Source organism: Rhincodon typus, chromosome 24 (assembly GCF_021869965.1).
Source record: "Rhincodon typus isolate 14 chromosome 24, sRhiTyp1.1, whole genome shotgun sequence".
Classification (NCBI taxonomy): Eukaryota; Metazoa; Chordata; class Chondrichthyes; order Orectolobiformes; family Rhincodontidae; genus Rhincodon; species Rhincodon typus.
This window is the reverse complement of record NC_063355.1, coordinates 23,974,127-23,988,613: the sequence shown is the minus strand read 5'-3', so window position 1 is coordinate 23,988,613 and position 14,487 is coordinate 23,974,127. Positions and strand designations below refer to the sequence as shown.

Sequence of the window (14,487 nt, the reverse complement as noted above, 5' to 3'; positions counted from 1 at the left end):
ACTATAATGATTGACCTTCAGGTCACCAGTTTCTTTTCTATCTATGCTCAGCAGAAAAAGCATCCATCCATAAAGCCTTCAATTTATTTTATCTTAAATTCTACTGTGTCTTAGGGCTAACAATATATCTCTTTAACCCTGGATTATACTGAAGATAGTGCAGATTATCCACCGTGTATTCCTGATCTCTCTAATTGGTGGAAAAATACCATGTTTATGAAACACGTAATTCTGGCCAAAGTGACTAATTTTACTTGGTTATAAGAGATATCATAGCACAGAAACAAAAACAAGTCAGCAAATAAGTAGGAGCAAATTACTGATGATGCTGAAATCTCGTCTGAAAAGAAAAAGTTCTGGAGATCACAGCGGATCAGGAAGCATCCATAGAGAGAAGGCAAGCTAATGTTTTGAATCCAGATGACTCTTCATCAGAGCCGAAGTGAAGTGTGGAGCGGCCAGCATTTATGCAATTGTGGTGGTGGTGGCAAGAAAAGATGTTAACAGTTCAGATTAAGTGATAAGAATGTGGATCTGAACTATCAACATCCTGTCTCCACCCCGACTACTGCATAAATGCTGCACCTGACAAAGGGGCTGTGCTATGAAAGCCTGTGATTTCAAATAAACCTGTTGGACTATAACCTGGTGTCATCTGACTTCTGACTTTGCACAAGTACGTGGTGAAATTCTTGATAGGCAGTAATGAGATGCCAACTGACAGGGATTAAGTGCTTGTAAAACACCTTGTTAACACAACTCATTAATATTCATACTTTACCAAACTCTCCAAACAAGTTTGAAGGTCAGGAAAACTTGACAAGGAAGTCAGAGAGCATATCTGGCAGTTTCAGCTCGACACTTGTTCTAAACCACCACCATCTGGAAGACAGGCAGCAACAGGTCAGGGGTCAATTCATGGGCACCAGTTGCAATCCTCTGTTGTCTACATACAGAGGCATGCAGCATCTGCCAACCCAGCACAACCCTCATGACCCCTCCATGATACACTGGCAGGTGACTCATGTGGCACAGAGATGCATAACAAAGTGGAATAATAACTAGCATCAAAAAGGCTGCAGCAGGGACACCTTTGCATGGACAGACAGGGACCCAACTCATGGAATAGATCAGGCTGCACCTTAGAGCTGCTCCTTTCCCTCCTAGCGCTTACTGGTCTTGCACCTTCCATACCTTCCATGCTGTGCCAGAGCATTGGTGCTTGCCGGTGCGAAAAGCTGTCATCCATGCCATTCTAAAGGACTTTTTAGCATAGGCATACAAAGGCTTGGAATGTCCTGGTGTGGGAGTGGGGGTTGTTGTGTTCTTGTTGTATAGCACACTGAGACAGTAATGTTACACCTACAGCATGTGTCAACTGCCTGCATGACAAATACTCTGTATGTTCATTCAACCAAATGAATGTGGCAGAAACTGTTAGACAAGTACTTGGTCAAGTCAAGGGGATTTTGCAATTTTTGAGGGGTTGCTGGTACTGTCAGTCATGAACACAGTCCATAGGCTCTGTCACAGTTATGAGACTGTTTGGGACACCGAAGATCTAGGAAAATGTCCCAATACAGTCTGGGAGTGAGGGTCAGTGGTCAGTCCTTGGGGCCAGCATAAGGAGTAAGGGGAATTGTGTGTTGTTAGTTTAGGATTTGCAAACACAGCAGTTAAGTAGCCTGTGAGTTATATTTGGGCTGATTATCAGAATCAGTCACAGCTCAGGGACAATTACAGTACTGTGTCTCTGTCTGTTGATTTTTCTCAGGGTTTGGGGTCATGGGAGAGTCAATGATGGAAGGGGACCTGGCTTGGTGGAGAATAGCAGCAGCATTTGTCATTGTGAGAATAAGGATAGTGCTAGGGAATCTCCATTCGAAACGGGGACAATTTGGAACAACATTGGAGGGGATGGTAGGCTATTGGAGAGGGATTATTGACTGCAGCCTCCACAGAGGGAACTTAAAGGGGCACGTGGGCATCAGTAATGTGTATTGCTGGGTTTTGGGGAGGGGTGTTCAGTTGTGTGTAAAGTTCAGTGTGGTGGCTCTCCACAATAGGGAGATTGATCAGAATGGATTGTTGGATTAGTGCGAGGCAATAGAGAACATAGAGATTCAGGGATGGGGTGTCCTGGCTACCAGGCTGGTTCTGGTTCTGATAGTATCCAGCATGATCTATGTTGCCAGTCACTACTTTCCCTCTCTAGAGGTGAAGTGCTCCTAGAAAATAGCTAGAACAATGTCCAGGGTGGGTGGACTATGTCAGTTTGATGACTGAAAGCAGTACGTTGTAATGACCAAAACATGAACCTCCCTTTTGCAATAAGCAGCTACGTTGGATCTGTCATCATTGTATCACCCATTTCACATGCATTTAATTTGAGGGTCTCAGATCCTGGTCAAAGGCAATTGGGGGAGGAGTGAGATTGTCACCAAGCCAGGAGCAGCAGCAGGCCTCCTTAGAAGGTGAGGCGCAAACAGCTCAGGGAGACCTTGCAGGTGCAGGGCCCCTCAATACCTGGGATGTGCAGGAGCTCAGAGCTTTCTGACCCAGACTTCATTTACTGGCCTCAAGCAAGTTGCAGTGCTGACACAGGCTCTGTATGTTGTGGCATACTGTGACAGAACTGTGGTGGATGCTGGAGTGGGACCTGAGGGCTGCGCAAGTGGGAATCCATCCTCTCCCAGTGGCTGTGAAGATTGCTGTGGTGTTGAACTTGTGCAAGACTGCTCGTTTCCTGAGGAATGACAGGTGACCTGTGTGGGATCTCTCATACATCTACAAAATGCATCAAGACAGTGACTGATGCCATCTGTGCAAGATCACTGGGTACTTTTGTTCCTTCAAGATGAGGTCAGTGCTGCAGCTCGGATGGTTGGATTCTGGAATAAAGCTGGTTTCCTCCAGGTACAGGGTGCCACCAACTGTACACATGGTACTGAAAAGGCCACATTACAATACAATGGAATTCATCAACACAAAGGGGTTCTGTTCATTCAATGTTCAGGTAATATGTGATCACCATTCCACTTCCTAGAGGTGTGTGCCTGCTACCCTGGCAGCTGCCGTGATTCGTACGTCCTGGAGTACTCTCGTGTACAGGTGTATTTGAGGGTACAGGGGTCTTAGAAGGTTGGTTTCTGGGTGATGAGGGCTACCTACTGTGACCTTGGCTCAAGACTCCCTGTTGCACAATCTCCTGACTGATGTGCAGTGTAGGTTTAACGTTGTCCATGCCTTAACCAGGGTTGCAGTGGAACAGAGTGTAGGGCAGCTGATGGTGCAGAACTGCTAATTGGAGTAATCTTGATGGGTTGTGCTGTGGTGGGAGAATGTGACCTAGGAGCAGGGGTACGCAATTCAGCCCCTTGAGCCTGCTTCACCATTTAATATGATCATGGCTGATTTCATCTTGCATCAACTCCACTTTCCTTACTGCTCCTCATGACCCTTCAACATGTTATGAATTAAAAATATTTCTCCCTCAAATTTACTGTTTAAACCTGCTAACCTTTATCTTAAAATTATGACCTCTTGTCCTAGATGGCCCCACCAACTTTCTTTCAACATCTACTTTACCAATCCCCTTTAGCACCTTATGTACCTTAACTAGATCTTCTCTCATTCTTCTAAACTCGAGCATGTATATTCCTAAACTGCTCAATCTCTCCTCATAAGACAAGTCTTTCATCTCTGGAATTAATCTAGTGAATTCCCTCTGAACTATCTTCAAATATATCCCTTGTTGGGTAATGGGCCAAAACTATAGCAATACTCCAGGTGCAGTTTCACTATTGTCTTGTACAGTTGTAGCAACACTTCCCTATTACCATTTGTGCAGCACCTTATCAAATGCCTTCTGGAAGTTCAGTTATCCTATATCTACAGGATCCCTATTAATGACTTTGCTTGTTACATCTTTGAAGAACTCCAGCAAATCAGTCAAATATGATTTATCCTTAAGGAAACCATGCTGACTCTGATGGATTGTGCTTTTACTTTCTAAATAACCTATTATTACTTCCTTTATAATGGATTCTAACTATTTCCTTCTGACATATGTTAAACTAACTGGCCCATAGTTTCATACTTTCTGCTTTCCTCCGTTTTTTTTGAATGAGGGTGTATTATTACATTTTTCCATTTCACAAGAGTGTTTCCTGCGTTCAGGGAATTTTGGAATATTATAACCAGTATATCCACTATCACTTCGTTTAAGACCCTAGGATATAAGCCACCAAGCTCTGGGGACTTGTCCATCTACAATTCCAGCAGTTTGCTCCATACTTTTTCCCCTAGTAATTATGATATTTGTAAGTTCCTCCTTTCTACATTAACTCTTATTATTAGGATGGCATTAGTGTCCTCCACCGTGAACATTGAGACAAATTATTGATTTAGATCTTCGTCATTTCCGTGTTCCCCACCAATAACTCCCCAGTGCTCTGCGTAAGCCAATATCTATGTAAGAATAGATTTTCTTCTTTATAGATAACACAGTGTGGAGCTGGAGGAACACAGCAGGCAAGCTGACGTTTCAAGTCAGGACCCTTCTTCAGAAATGTGGGAGGGGGAAGGGGGCTCTGAAATAAATAGAGAGAGGAGGGGTGGGGCTGGGGAAGGTAGGTGGGATGGTGATAGGTGAGTGTAGGTAGGCAGTGGTGGGGATTGGTCAGTGAGTTGGGAGGAGCGAGTAGGTGGGAGAGAAGATGGACAGTTCAAGGAGTGGGGGTTGATAATGGGATGAGGCTGGGGGTGGGGAGATTTGGAAACTAGTAAAGTCCACATTGAGACCATTGGGTTGTAGGCTCCCAAGGCGGAATATGAGGTGCTGCTCCTCCAGTTTCCGGGTGGCGTCGTTGTGACACTAGAGGAGGCCCAGGATGGACATGTTATCCAGGGAGTGGGAGGGGGAGTTGAAGTGGTTCGTGACTGGAAGTTGTTGTCGTTTGTCGCGAACCGAGCACAGGCGCTCTATAAAGCGGTCTCCGAGCCTCCGCTTGGGCTTACTGATGTAGATGAGGCCACATCGGGAGCAGCGGATGCAATAGACCACATTAGCGGATGTGCAGGTGAACATCTAGCTGATGTGGAAGGTTTTTTGGGTCCTGGGATGGAGATGAAGGGGGAGGTGTAGTGGCAGGTGTAGCACTTCCTGCAGTTGCAGGGAAAGGTGCCGGGGATGGTGGGGCTAGTGGGGAGTGTGGAGCGGACGAGGGAGTCGTGGAGAGAGCGGTCCCTATGGAAGACACCATAGGGGTGGGGAGGGAAATATATCCTTCGTTGTGGGGTCAGATTGCAGATGGCGGAGAACCTCTGGTGTTGAATCCAGAGATTAAGTGGGGTGATACGTGAGGACAAGGGGGATTCTGTCTTTGTTTTTGTTGTGGGGAGGGGGTGTGAGGGCAGAGATGCGGGAAATGCAAGAGATGCGGTTGAGAGCGTTTTCGACCACTGATGGGAGGATGTTGTGGTCCTTGAAATATGAGGACATCTGGGATGTTCGGGAGTGGAACGCCTCATCTTGAGTGCAGATGTAGCAGAGGTGGAGGAATTGGGAATAGGGAATCGCATTCTTGCAGGAAGGTGGGTGAGGAGATGTAGTCTAGGTAGCTGTGGGAGTTGGTAGGCTTGAAATAGATATCAGATGAGGTGGTCACCAGAGAGGTCCAGGAAGGAGAGAGAGGTATCGGAGATGGTCCAGGCGAACTTGAGGTTGTGGTGAAAGGTGTTAGTAAAGTTGAAGAACTGTTCAAGCTCCTCATGGGAACACAAGGCAGCGCCGATACAGTCATCGATGTAGCGGAGGAAGAGCTGGGGGATAGTGCCAGTGTAGCTGCGGAAGAGGGACTGTTCCATGTATCCTACGAAGAGGCAGGCATAGCTTGGGCCCATGCGGGTTCCCATGGCCACCCCCTTAGTCTGTAGAAAGTGGGAGGAGTTGAAGGAGAAGTTGTTAAGGGTAAAGACGAGTTCTGTTAAGCAGATGAGGTTGTCGCTGGAGGGGGACTGGTTGGGCCTGCGGGAGAGGGCTTTTGGACCATCTGCATGGGGAATGCAAGTTTATAGGGATTGGAAGTCCATTTTGAAGATAAGTTGTTGGGGGCCTTCTTTTTAACTAATTAGTAAGATTTATATTGAGAAATGCAGAAAAGGGCTTCTTTTTTAATTACAAATGTTACTGTGACTTTTTATGTTTGTTTGTAGGGGTTTTAACTGGAAAATGTGTCCAATATGATGTAAATGTGAAAACCTGTGAGATTTTTGCTTGGTGTCCTCTGGAGAATGATACAGTTATTCCTAAGTAAGTAAAATATTGGTTAAAAGTCTTATTAATTATTAAGAATTAAAAACAGAAAATTCATGATACTTGAGCCTTTAAGATTCTGACTTCTTTTAATAATTCTATATATTTTCCTACAATTATAGAAACAAAAACTGAACAGAATAATCCAGCTGCTTCATCAAATCTAGACAAGGCGTCTTAGCTGCATAAACACACCCTACATTTATATTTTAATATTTTGTTTGTTTTCTTCACCACTGTGGAGCTGAACTTTGATACACACAGAACTGCTCGCTTCAATTGTGTTACTTCAAACATAATGCAACTTAATGGCATTTGATGCACATAATGCATTTGACGTTCTCACTTCTGTCTCTCGTCAGGAGTTCACACATCCATGTTGAATACCACCTATTACCTATCCACCCATTATACTATTTTATTAAAATCCCTTCAGAGTATTCATTTTCTGAAATTCAGGTATTTATTTCCTGCCACATACTCATCCATCAGATCCACATCTCCTAAAATAAAATCCAGATCAAACAATACCTTGCCATTATGAACCAATGAACCTTTCCAATCTGACCTTTCCCTTCCAGCCAACATTTTATGCTGTTACTCAAAGTCTTGGATATCTTCCCTGATTAAGGCAAGGCTTGCCAGTGTTTTTAATGATACAGTTCCAATTGTTACTTTTCAAATCATTTATTTGTTATTCAGTTTCAATGGCCTTAAAAAGATATTAGTAAGTGGATCTGCTATCCTCTCTGGCAACTTGTAGCCCATTGGATTGTCAGAGACTGAACCTTTCTAATATGCTTTCACTTGTGATTCTGAGGATTTCCAGCCTAATAGCTAATTTCAGAGAGAAGGATGTGAGCAATCTCTTCCATTCTATTAAAAGTTAACCATGAGTTAGTGACCAATGAGAATGTTGTTGATGATAAAGTTATGATCACTCACAGCACAGTTTTAACTCTGTGAAATGGTTCTGAGTGAGTTAAACTCTGGTTAAAAGTGTAAGAGGAGCTGCATCACAAGGATACGTCAAAGAAAAGCCAACAGTCAGATATGAAAATCCCAATTGAAGGAATATCATTCCTAAGTGTGGTAAAGGAAACTAAAACCAGAAAAAAGTACCCTCAATTAGGTATTGAAGTTGTTAGTAGTTGCCAGAGGTCTTACATGACTAGACTGCAACTGTTAAGATTGTTATTATGTTGCAATGTTGCAATGCTGCAAGATTTTCATGGTTTGGTGTTGCCTGAAAAGAGTACTCCAACCTTTTACCCAGATATTCTTCTCTTGTGTGACAGACAAAAGGCAGGGAACTGAATTTAATTTAGAATTTAATTAAACAAACCCTTCTTTATTTAACTCTTCAGTACCAATACTCCAATACAAGACATACATTTTGTTGCAACATTTACTTCATACTTCATCTAATTTAACTTCAACATTACCCCACTTCATTTAACCTCACTTTAACTTAACCCACAATTTACCCTTAATTTAAATTTAACTGTATTAGTTTGGCTTGAAACAAATACAACCCTGATTCAAGTGAAGTGCCCAACTTTGCTCTCAGTGTAGATCTTGGCTTTGTGTTCTTTGTCTTCTTTGAAGATGACTTCATGCTTCTCAAATGCGGTCTCAAAGGCTCACTCCTGCACAGTGCTTTATTCTGCTAATTTTTAAAATCACAAAATTGCTGGTTTCTAGAAACCTCTCTGGCACTCAGCCAATTAATTGAATAAACCCTGATCACAATGTTCAATCCCAGCCAATGGAGTGTACTGGTAAACAATTCCCAAATGTTTACACCAAGTTGAAAACAGCCACCTACCATGCTCCATGTAAGTCAATAGTGGTGCCAGCATGTCTAGCAGACCACCATGACACCTCCCTTTATTTGGTCAACACAGGAAACTGTAGGTTACAGGACAGGTCACAACATGTCCAGATTGCCAGTTTAACCTAGGTCAGAGTTGAAACTAAATTGACCAAAATTCCTAGCATGTTTGGCTGTAGCTCTTGACCAGTCACGTAGCCATTTCTGCTGTTGGCCATCTGACCACATTAGGTTTAAGTACTACAAACTGTATACCATGAACAACTGAAATCATATCACGAGAAACAGAAATACATTGGAGAATTTCTTCTGAACTTCTCCAAAATAAACATGAAAAAAAAACTAATCTGTAGTTGCATCAGAGATAGTAGGAACTGCAGATGCTGGAGAATCCGAGACAACAAGGTGCGGAGCTGGATGAACACAGCAGGCCAAGCAGCATCATAGGAGCAGAAAGGCTGATGTTTCGGGCCTAGACCCTTCTGACTCTGCACCTTGTAATCTGTAGTTGCATTAGTTTTGGGCCTAAAATACCCATTTCCTGATAGTTAAGTACTGCAATAGCCATTCAAAAGGCAATGGCCATAGTATTTGGGTGGGGTGTGATAGACTGATGGTATTGTTGCTGGAATAGAAATCCAGAGACATAGGTAGCTCACCAGGGCAAATGGTGGAATGTCAATTCAATAAAAAAAAAACCTGGAATTAAAAGTGTCATGATGACCATATTACAATTATCAATGGTTATTAAAAAAAAAATCTAGTTCACTAATGTCCTTCGGGGAAGGAAATTGCTGTCCTTACTTGGTCTAGCCCATGTGTGACACCAGACATATGGCACGGTCTTTAACTCTTAACTGCCCTGTGAACTACTGAAAAATTTAAAAAAAAAGAAACTTGACAGACCACATGGCATTGACAAATGCATGAATCGACAATAACAATCACAGGCTTATTGACACTGACAAGTCCTCTTTACTAACTTGGGGACTAGTGCCAAAATTGGGAGAGCTGTCAAGCAACAGCCTGATACAGGCATAATCATAGAATCATATCTTCCAATGTCCCAGACAACACCATCACCATCTTCAACCAATCGGATTCACTCTATGATATCAAGAAATGATGGAAGGCAATGGGTACTGCAAAGGCTGTGACAATATTCTGGCAATAATACTGGAGATTTATGCTCCAAACTTGCTGTGTCCCTAATCAAGCTGGTCCAGTTCAACCACAAAATTGGTATCTATCTGACAATGTGGAAAATTGCCCGGCTATGTCCTGTACACAAGAAGTAGGACAAATCCAGTCTGGCCAATTACTGTCCCATCAGTCTACTCTTGATCAGTAGTAAAGTGAAGGATGGTGTCATCGACAGTACCATCAAGCAACTCTTGCTTAGCAACAATCTGCTCACTGACACTCAGTTTTGGTTCTAGTAGAAGTCATACCTAGCACAAAGGAACATGATTGTGGTTGTTGGAGGTCAGTCATGTCAGCTTCAGGAGTTCCTCAGGGAGGTTTCTATCCGAACCAGCAGCTTTAGTTATGACCTTCCCTCATTCATAAGTTCAAAAGCAGTTCACTGACGATTGCACAATGCTCAGCATTAGTCATGATTCCTCAGATACTGCAGTAGTCCATGTCGAAATGCAGCAAGATCCAGACAGTATCCAGGTGTGGCTGACAACAGGCAGGTAACATTCATGCCAGGCAATGACCATCTCCAACAAGATGGAATCTAACTATTATATCTTAACATTCAATGGCATTACCATCTTGAAACCCCAACATCAAAACCATTGATCAGAAATGAACTGGACCAGCCAAATACCGCAGCTACAAGAGCAGGTCAAAGGCTAGGAGTCTTAGATTCTTGAATACCAAGGGGGCAAAAGATTATCGAGGCTCTGCAGGAATGTAGATTTGAAGTTAAAATCAGATCAGCCATGATCTTATTGAATGATGGAGCAGACATGAAGGCCTGAGTGATCTACACTTGTTCCTTGTTTATATGTAATCCTTCAGCAAGCAACTCCCCTTCTAACTCCTCAAAGTGTGTCCACCATCTACAAGAAACAAGTCAGGAGTATGACGCAGAACTCCTGAGTGCTACTGTAGAAACACTTGAGAAGCTTGACACCATTCAGGACAAAGCAGTCCACTTGATTGGTACCACATCCACAAATCTTCAATCCCTCCATCACCAACGCTCAGTAGCAGCGGTGCACCATCTACAAGACGCACTGCAAAATTTTCACCAAGACTCCTGAGACAGCACCTTCCAAAACCATGACTACTACCATCTAGGTAGCAGAAACATGGGAATGTCACCACCTACAACCTGCCCTCCAAGTCACTCACATTGTGACTTGGAAATGTATCGCTATTCTTCAGTATTGCTGTGTCAAAATCATGGAATTCCCACAATCCCTAAAATGTGATTGTGGGTCTACCTACACTAAATGGACAGTAGCAGTTCAAGAAGGCAACTTACCCTCATCTTCTCAAGCGCAATGAAGAATAGGCAACAAATGCTGGCACAGTCAGTGATACCCACATCCCATGAATAAAAACTAAAGAAAAGTTTAATGAGTTGCTCACCTCTCTACTGGTCACTGTTTCTTAACCAACTGAATTTTACTAATGTATTCATTAATATTTAATCAATCAGATAGTTGATTGATCATTTAACAAATAAGCCATCAGGCTGGATTTAATATAGTCCATGTGTGAAATTTGGCAGCTAGGCCCTCCTGGAAAAGACCCTGTGTCAGTCCCCCAGTAGTGGCAATAATTCCCACAATTAAGTGGGAGGGCAGGAGCGGCTGACACAGGATTCCTGACTGGTGTTGCTGGAATGTTAATTAGGTTGACTATTGAGACAAATATACCTATTATCCCTGAGCCTGCTGCAATTAAATGGTGGCATAGACATTAAATGGAGTCTGTGTATACTTTTCCCACAATCTTGGTCTCTGATAGCAGCTGTCAGCAATAAATCTATCACTTCTGCTGGTAACAAGTCTTAAAACACATAAAGGTGGATAAATCCCTAGGACCTGATCAGGTGTATCCCAGAATTTTATGGGAAGCAATTGCTGTGTTCCTTACTGAGAAACCTATATCATCAATAGCCGTGGGTGAGGTGCTAGAAGACTTGAGGATGGCTAATGTGGTGCCATTATTTAAGAAAGGTGGTAATGGAAAGCAAGGGAACTATAAACTGGTGACTCTGATGTCAGTGGTGGTAAGGTGCTGGAGGTATTCTGAGGGACAGGATTTACATGTTTTTGGAAAAGCAAGGACTGATTAGGGCTAGTCAACATTGGCTTTGTGTATGGGAAATCATGTCTCACTCACTTAATTGAGTTTTTTTTTGAAGAAGTGACAAAGTAGATTGCTGAAGTCTGGGCAGTGACATTGTCTATATGGACTTCAGCAAAATGTTTGACAAGATTCTGCATGGTAGACTAGTTAGCAAGGTTAGATCACATGGAATCCAGGGACAGGTGGCCATTTGGATACAAAATTGGATTGAATGTCAGAGAGAGGGTGATGGTGGAGGGCTGTTTTTTGGACTGGAGGCCCAAGACCAGCAATGTGCTGGATGGATTGGTGCTGGGTTCACTGCTTTTTGTCGTTTACATAAATGATTTAGATTTGAATATAAAGGGAATGGTTAGTAAGTTTGCAAATGACCCCAAAATTGGTGGTGTAGTGGGCAGTGAAGAATGTTATCTTAAATGTACAATGACACCTTGATCGGATGGGCTGATGCGCTGAGCAGTGGCAGATGGAGTTTAATTTAGATAAATGTGAGGGGTTGCATTTTGATAAGGCAAATCAGGGCAGGGCTTATACGCTTAATGGTAGGGTCCTGGGGAGTGTTGCCGATCAGAGATCTTTGGGTGCAGGTTCGTAGTTCCTTGAAAGTGGAGTCACAGACAGGGTAGTGAAGAAGGCATTTCTACATTTGCCTTTATTGGTCAGTGCATTGGGTATAGGAGTTGGAATGTCATGTTGCGGCTGTACAGGACATTGGTCAGGCCACTTTTGAAATCTCTGCTGTAGGAAAGATGTCAGTATATTTAAAATGATTCAGAAAAGATTTACAAAGATGTTGTCAGTGTTGGAGGGTTTAAGCTAGAGGGAGAGGCTGAATTAGCTGAGGCTCTTTTCCCTGGAGTTGGGGTCTGAGGGGTGACCTTACACCAGTTTATAAAATCATGAGAGACTTGGATAGGATGAATGGCCAAGGTTTTTACCCAGGGTAGGGGAAAGATATAAAAGGGACCCAAGGGGCAACCTTCTCATGTAAAGGGCCATGTGTGTATGCAATGAACTGGCAGAGGAAGTGGTGGAGGCTGGTACATTTGCAACATTTAAAAGGCATCTGGATGGGTGTATGAATAGGAAATGTTTAGAGGGATAGGGGGCAAATGCTGGCAAATGGGACTAGATTAATTTAGGATTTCTGGCCAGCATGGATGAGTTGGACCACAGGTTCTGTTTCCTTGCTGGACAACTAACTCTGTAATGAACTTTGAAAGTGGCGGTAGCAGAGTTGTGCAGCAATAGTGTGCTGGACCCATAACTGAGAGGTCACTGGATCGAAACCATCCTCTACTATTTGCATGCCCTTGTTATTGCTGCGAGCATAGAGATGCTGCTCCCAGGAAATACTATTTAGAAAATATCTAGACTTTGAAAGTGGAGTGCTGTCATGGTAATGTCTCTACGTCTGAATTAGTAAGACCAGGTTCAAATCCCACCTTCTCTAAAGGTGTGTCATAACATCTCTGACCGGTTTCATTGGAAAGTATCTAAACTCTGAAAGTGGGCTCTTGTAGCATCGTGGTACTGTCCCTTCTTCTGAACCAAAGGCCTGGGTCATGTTCAACTTGATCCAGAGGTGTTTAATAACATCCCTGAAGAGGTTGATTAGAAAAGAAGGGAGTGATTGCACACCTATAAGTGGCCATCTAAGTGCCTGTAGGATTCTTGATTCCATTAGGCCTTTTCAGCTGAAATAGTGGGAGTTTCCTGCTGGCTGTCCAACTGATGAGTGAAAGCTTGTCAACTCTAAAAGATTGCATCCCTCAATTCAGTCAATTGCTGGTTTTTAATTTTCAGAGATTATCCTGAACCTTGACACCAGCTTCCATATGAAGCAATGGATGCAAATATGACATACTTCTAGTTAGTTAATTATAAATAGCCAGAATTCCATCTTCACGGAATACATTAAGCGGAACAGAAAGAAATCAAAGCATAAATAAAAGTATGGTGGTATTCATATTCATGTTGTATATGTTTTTTGTTCACAGTCCTGCAATTCTTGGAGCAGCTGAAAACTTCACAGTGTTAATAAAGAACAGCATTACTTTCCCTAAGTTCAGTTTTTCAAAGTAAGTATAGCAATGCTTTGAATTGCCCATTTGTACATGTACACAATATAGTGATAAACTGACAGAATAATTTTGTGTTACTGTAGGAGAAATATTTTGACAAACGCAACTGCCAGCTACTTAAGATCTTGTAGATTCAATCGGAATACTGACCCTTTCTGCCCAATATTTCGTCTTGGAGATATGGTTCAAGAAGCAGGAGAGGATTTTCAAAAATTAGCTGTTCAGGTTTGTTTTGCATTGTTCAGATCAAACCTGTTTAAGACCTCCAGAATCTTCATCTAGTAAGCCTTAACAGACTGCTATTGTTTACATAATACACTCCCTGAAATGAGTACTACACAAAACTAGGTGCTTCTCATGAAATTTGATTTATGATGGCTAAACATCTGAATAATTAACAGCCTGTGCAGAAAAAAATAAATATTTTATATTTTTAAAAACAGAATTAAAATTTAAAAACCGAGCTGGATTCAAACATAGTTACGATCTGCTAACAAAACAAATAGTTACGGAGGGAAAAAAGGAGTGAAAAGGAAGTCAACAGTATAATTTTAAAGGAATGACACAGAATAGGACAATTTTCTAACCTATTGTTAGAATCAACATGTCACAAATTAATTTCAGTTCTTATTTGCCTATAACCTTCAATTTTCTCCTTTTTTTTTCTTGTATCTCTCCATGATTCTAATTTTCTAATTTACAGGGATGTGTTGTGACACATTGTTGCACATTTAGTCTCTTCCTTACTGTTTCTCTTTTTTGTCACCCGAAAGCCCTGAATTATTATGACCTTGGTTCTACGAGCATTTGTTGCCATGCAGCATATTGCCAAATGGCTATCATTCACCTACAGAAGTGACAACAATGATGACAAAATGAAAACTGACAAAATGACGATAGAATACAGCACATTACACTGGCTT

At 42.3% G+C, this 14,487-nt stretch overlaps 1 protein-coding gene across 3 annotated transcripts in view; it reads left to right on the top strand.

Annotated features, from left to right (window-relative positions):
* The window catches only part of LOC109913954 (P2X purinoceptor 4-like), a 60,895-nt gene that overhangs the window by 21,781 nt on the left and 24,627 nt on the right, over window positions 1-14,487 (top strand). For all 3 annotated transcript variants that reach the window (XM_048611581.1, XM_048611580.1, XM_048611582.1), the window contains exons 5-7: window positions 6,217-6,313; window positions 13,481-13,561; window positions 13,648-13,789. In XM_048611581.1, coding sequence (XP_048467538.1) covers window positions 6,217-6,313; window positions 13,481-13,561; window positions 13,648-13,789 — 320 coding nt within the window. The remainder of the gene's footprint in view (window positions 1-6,216; window positions 6,314-13,480; window positions 13,562-13,647; window positions 13,790-14,487) is intronic.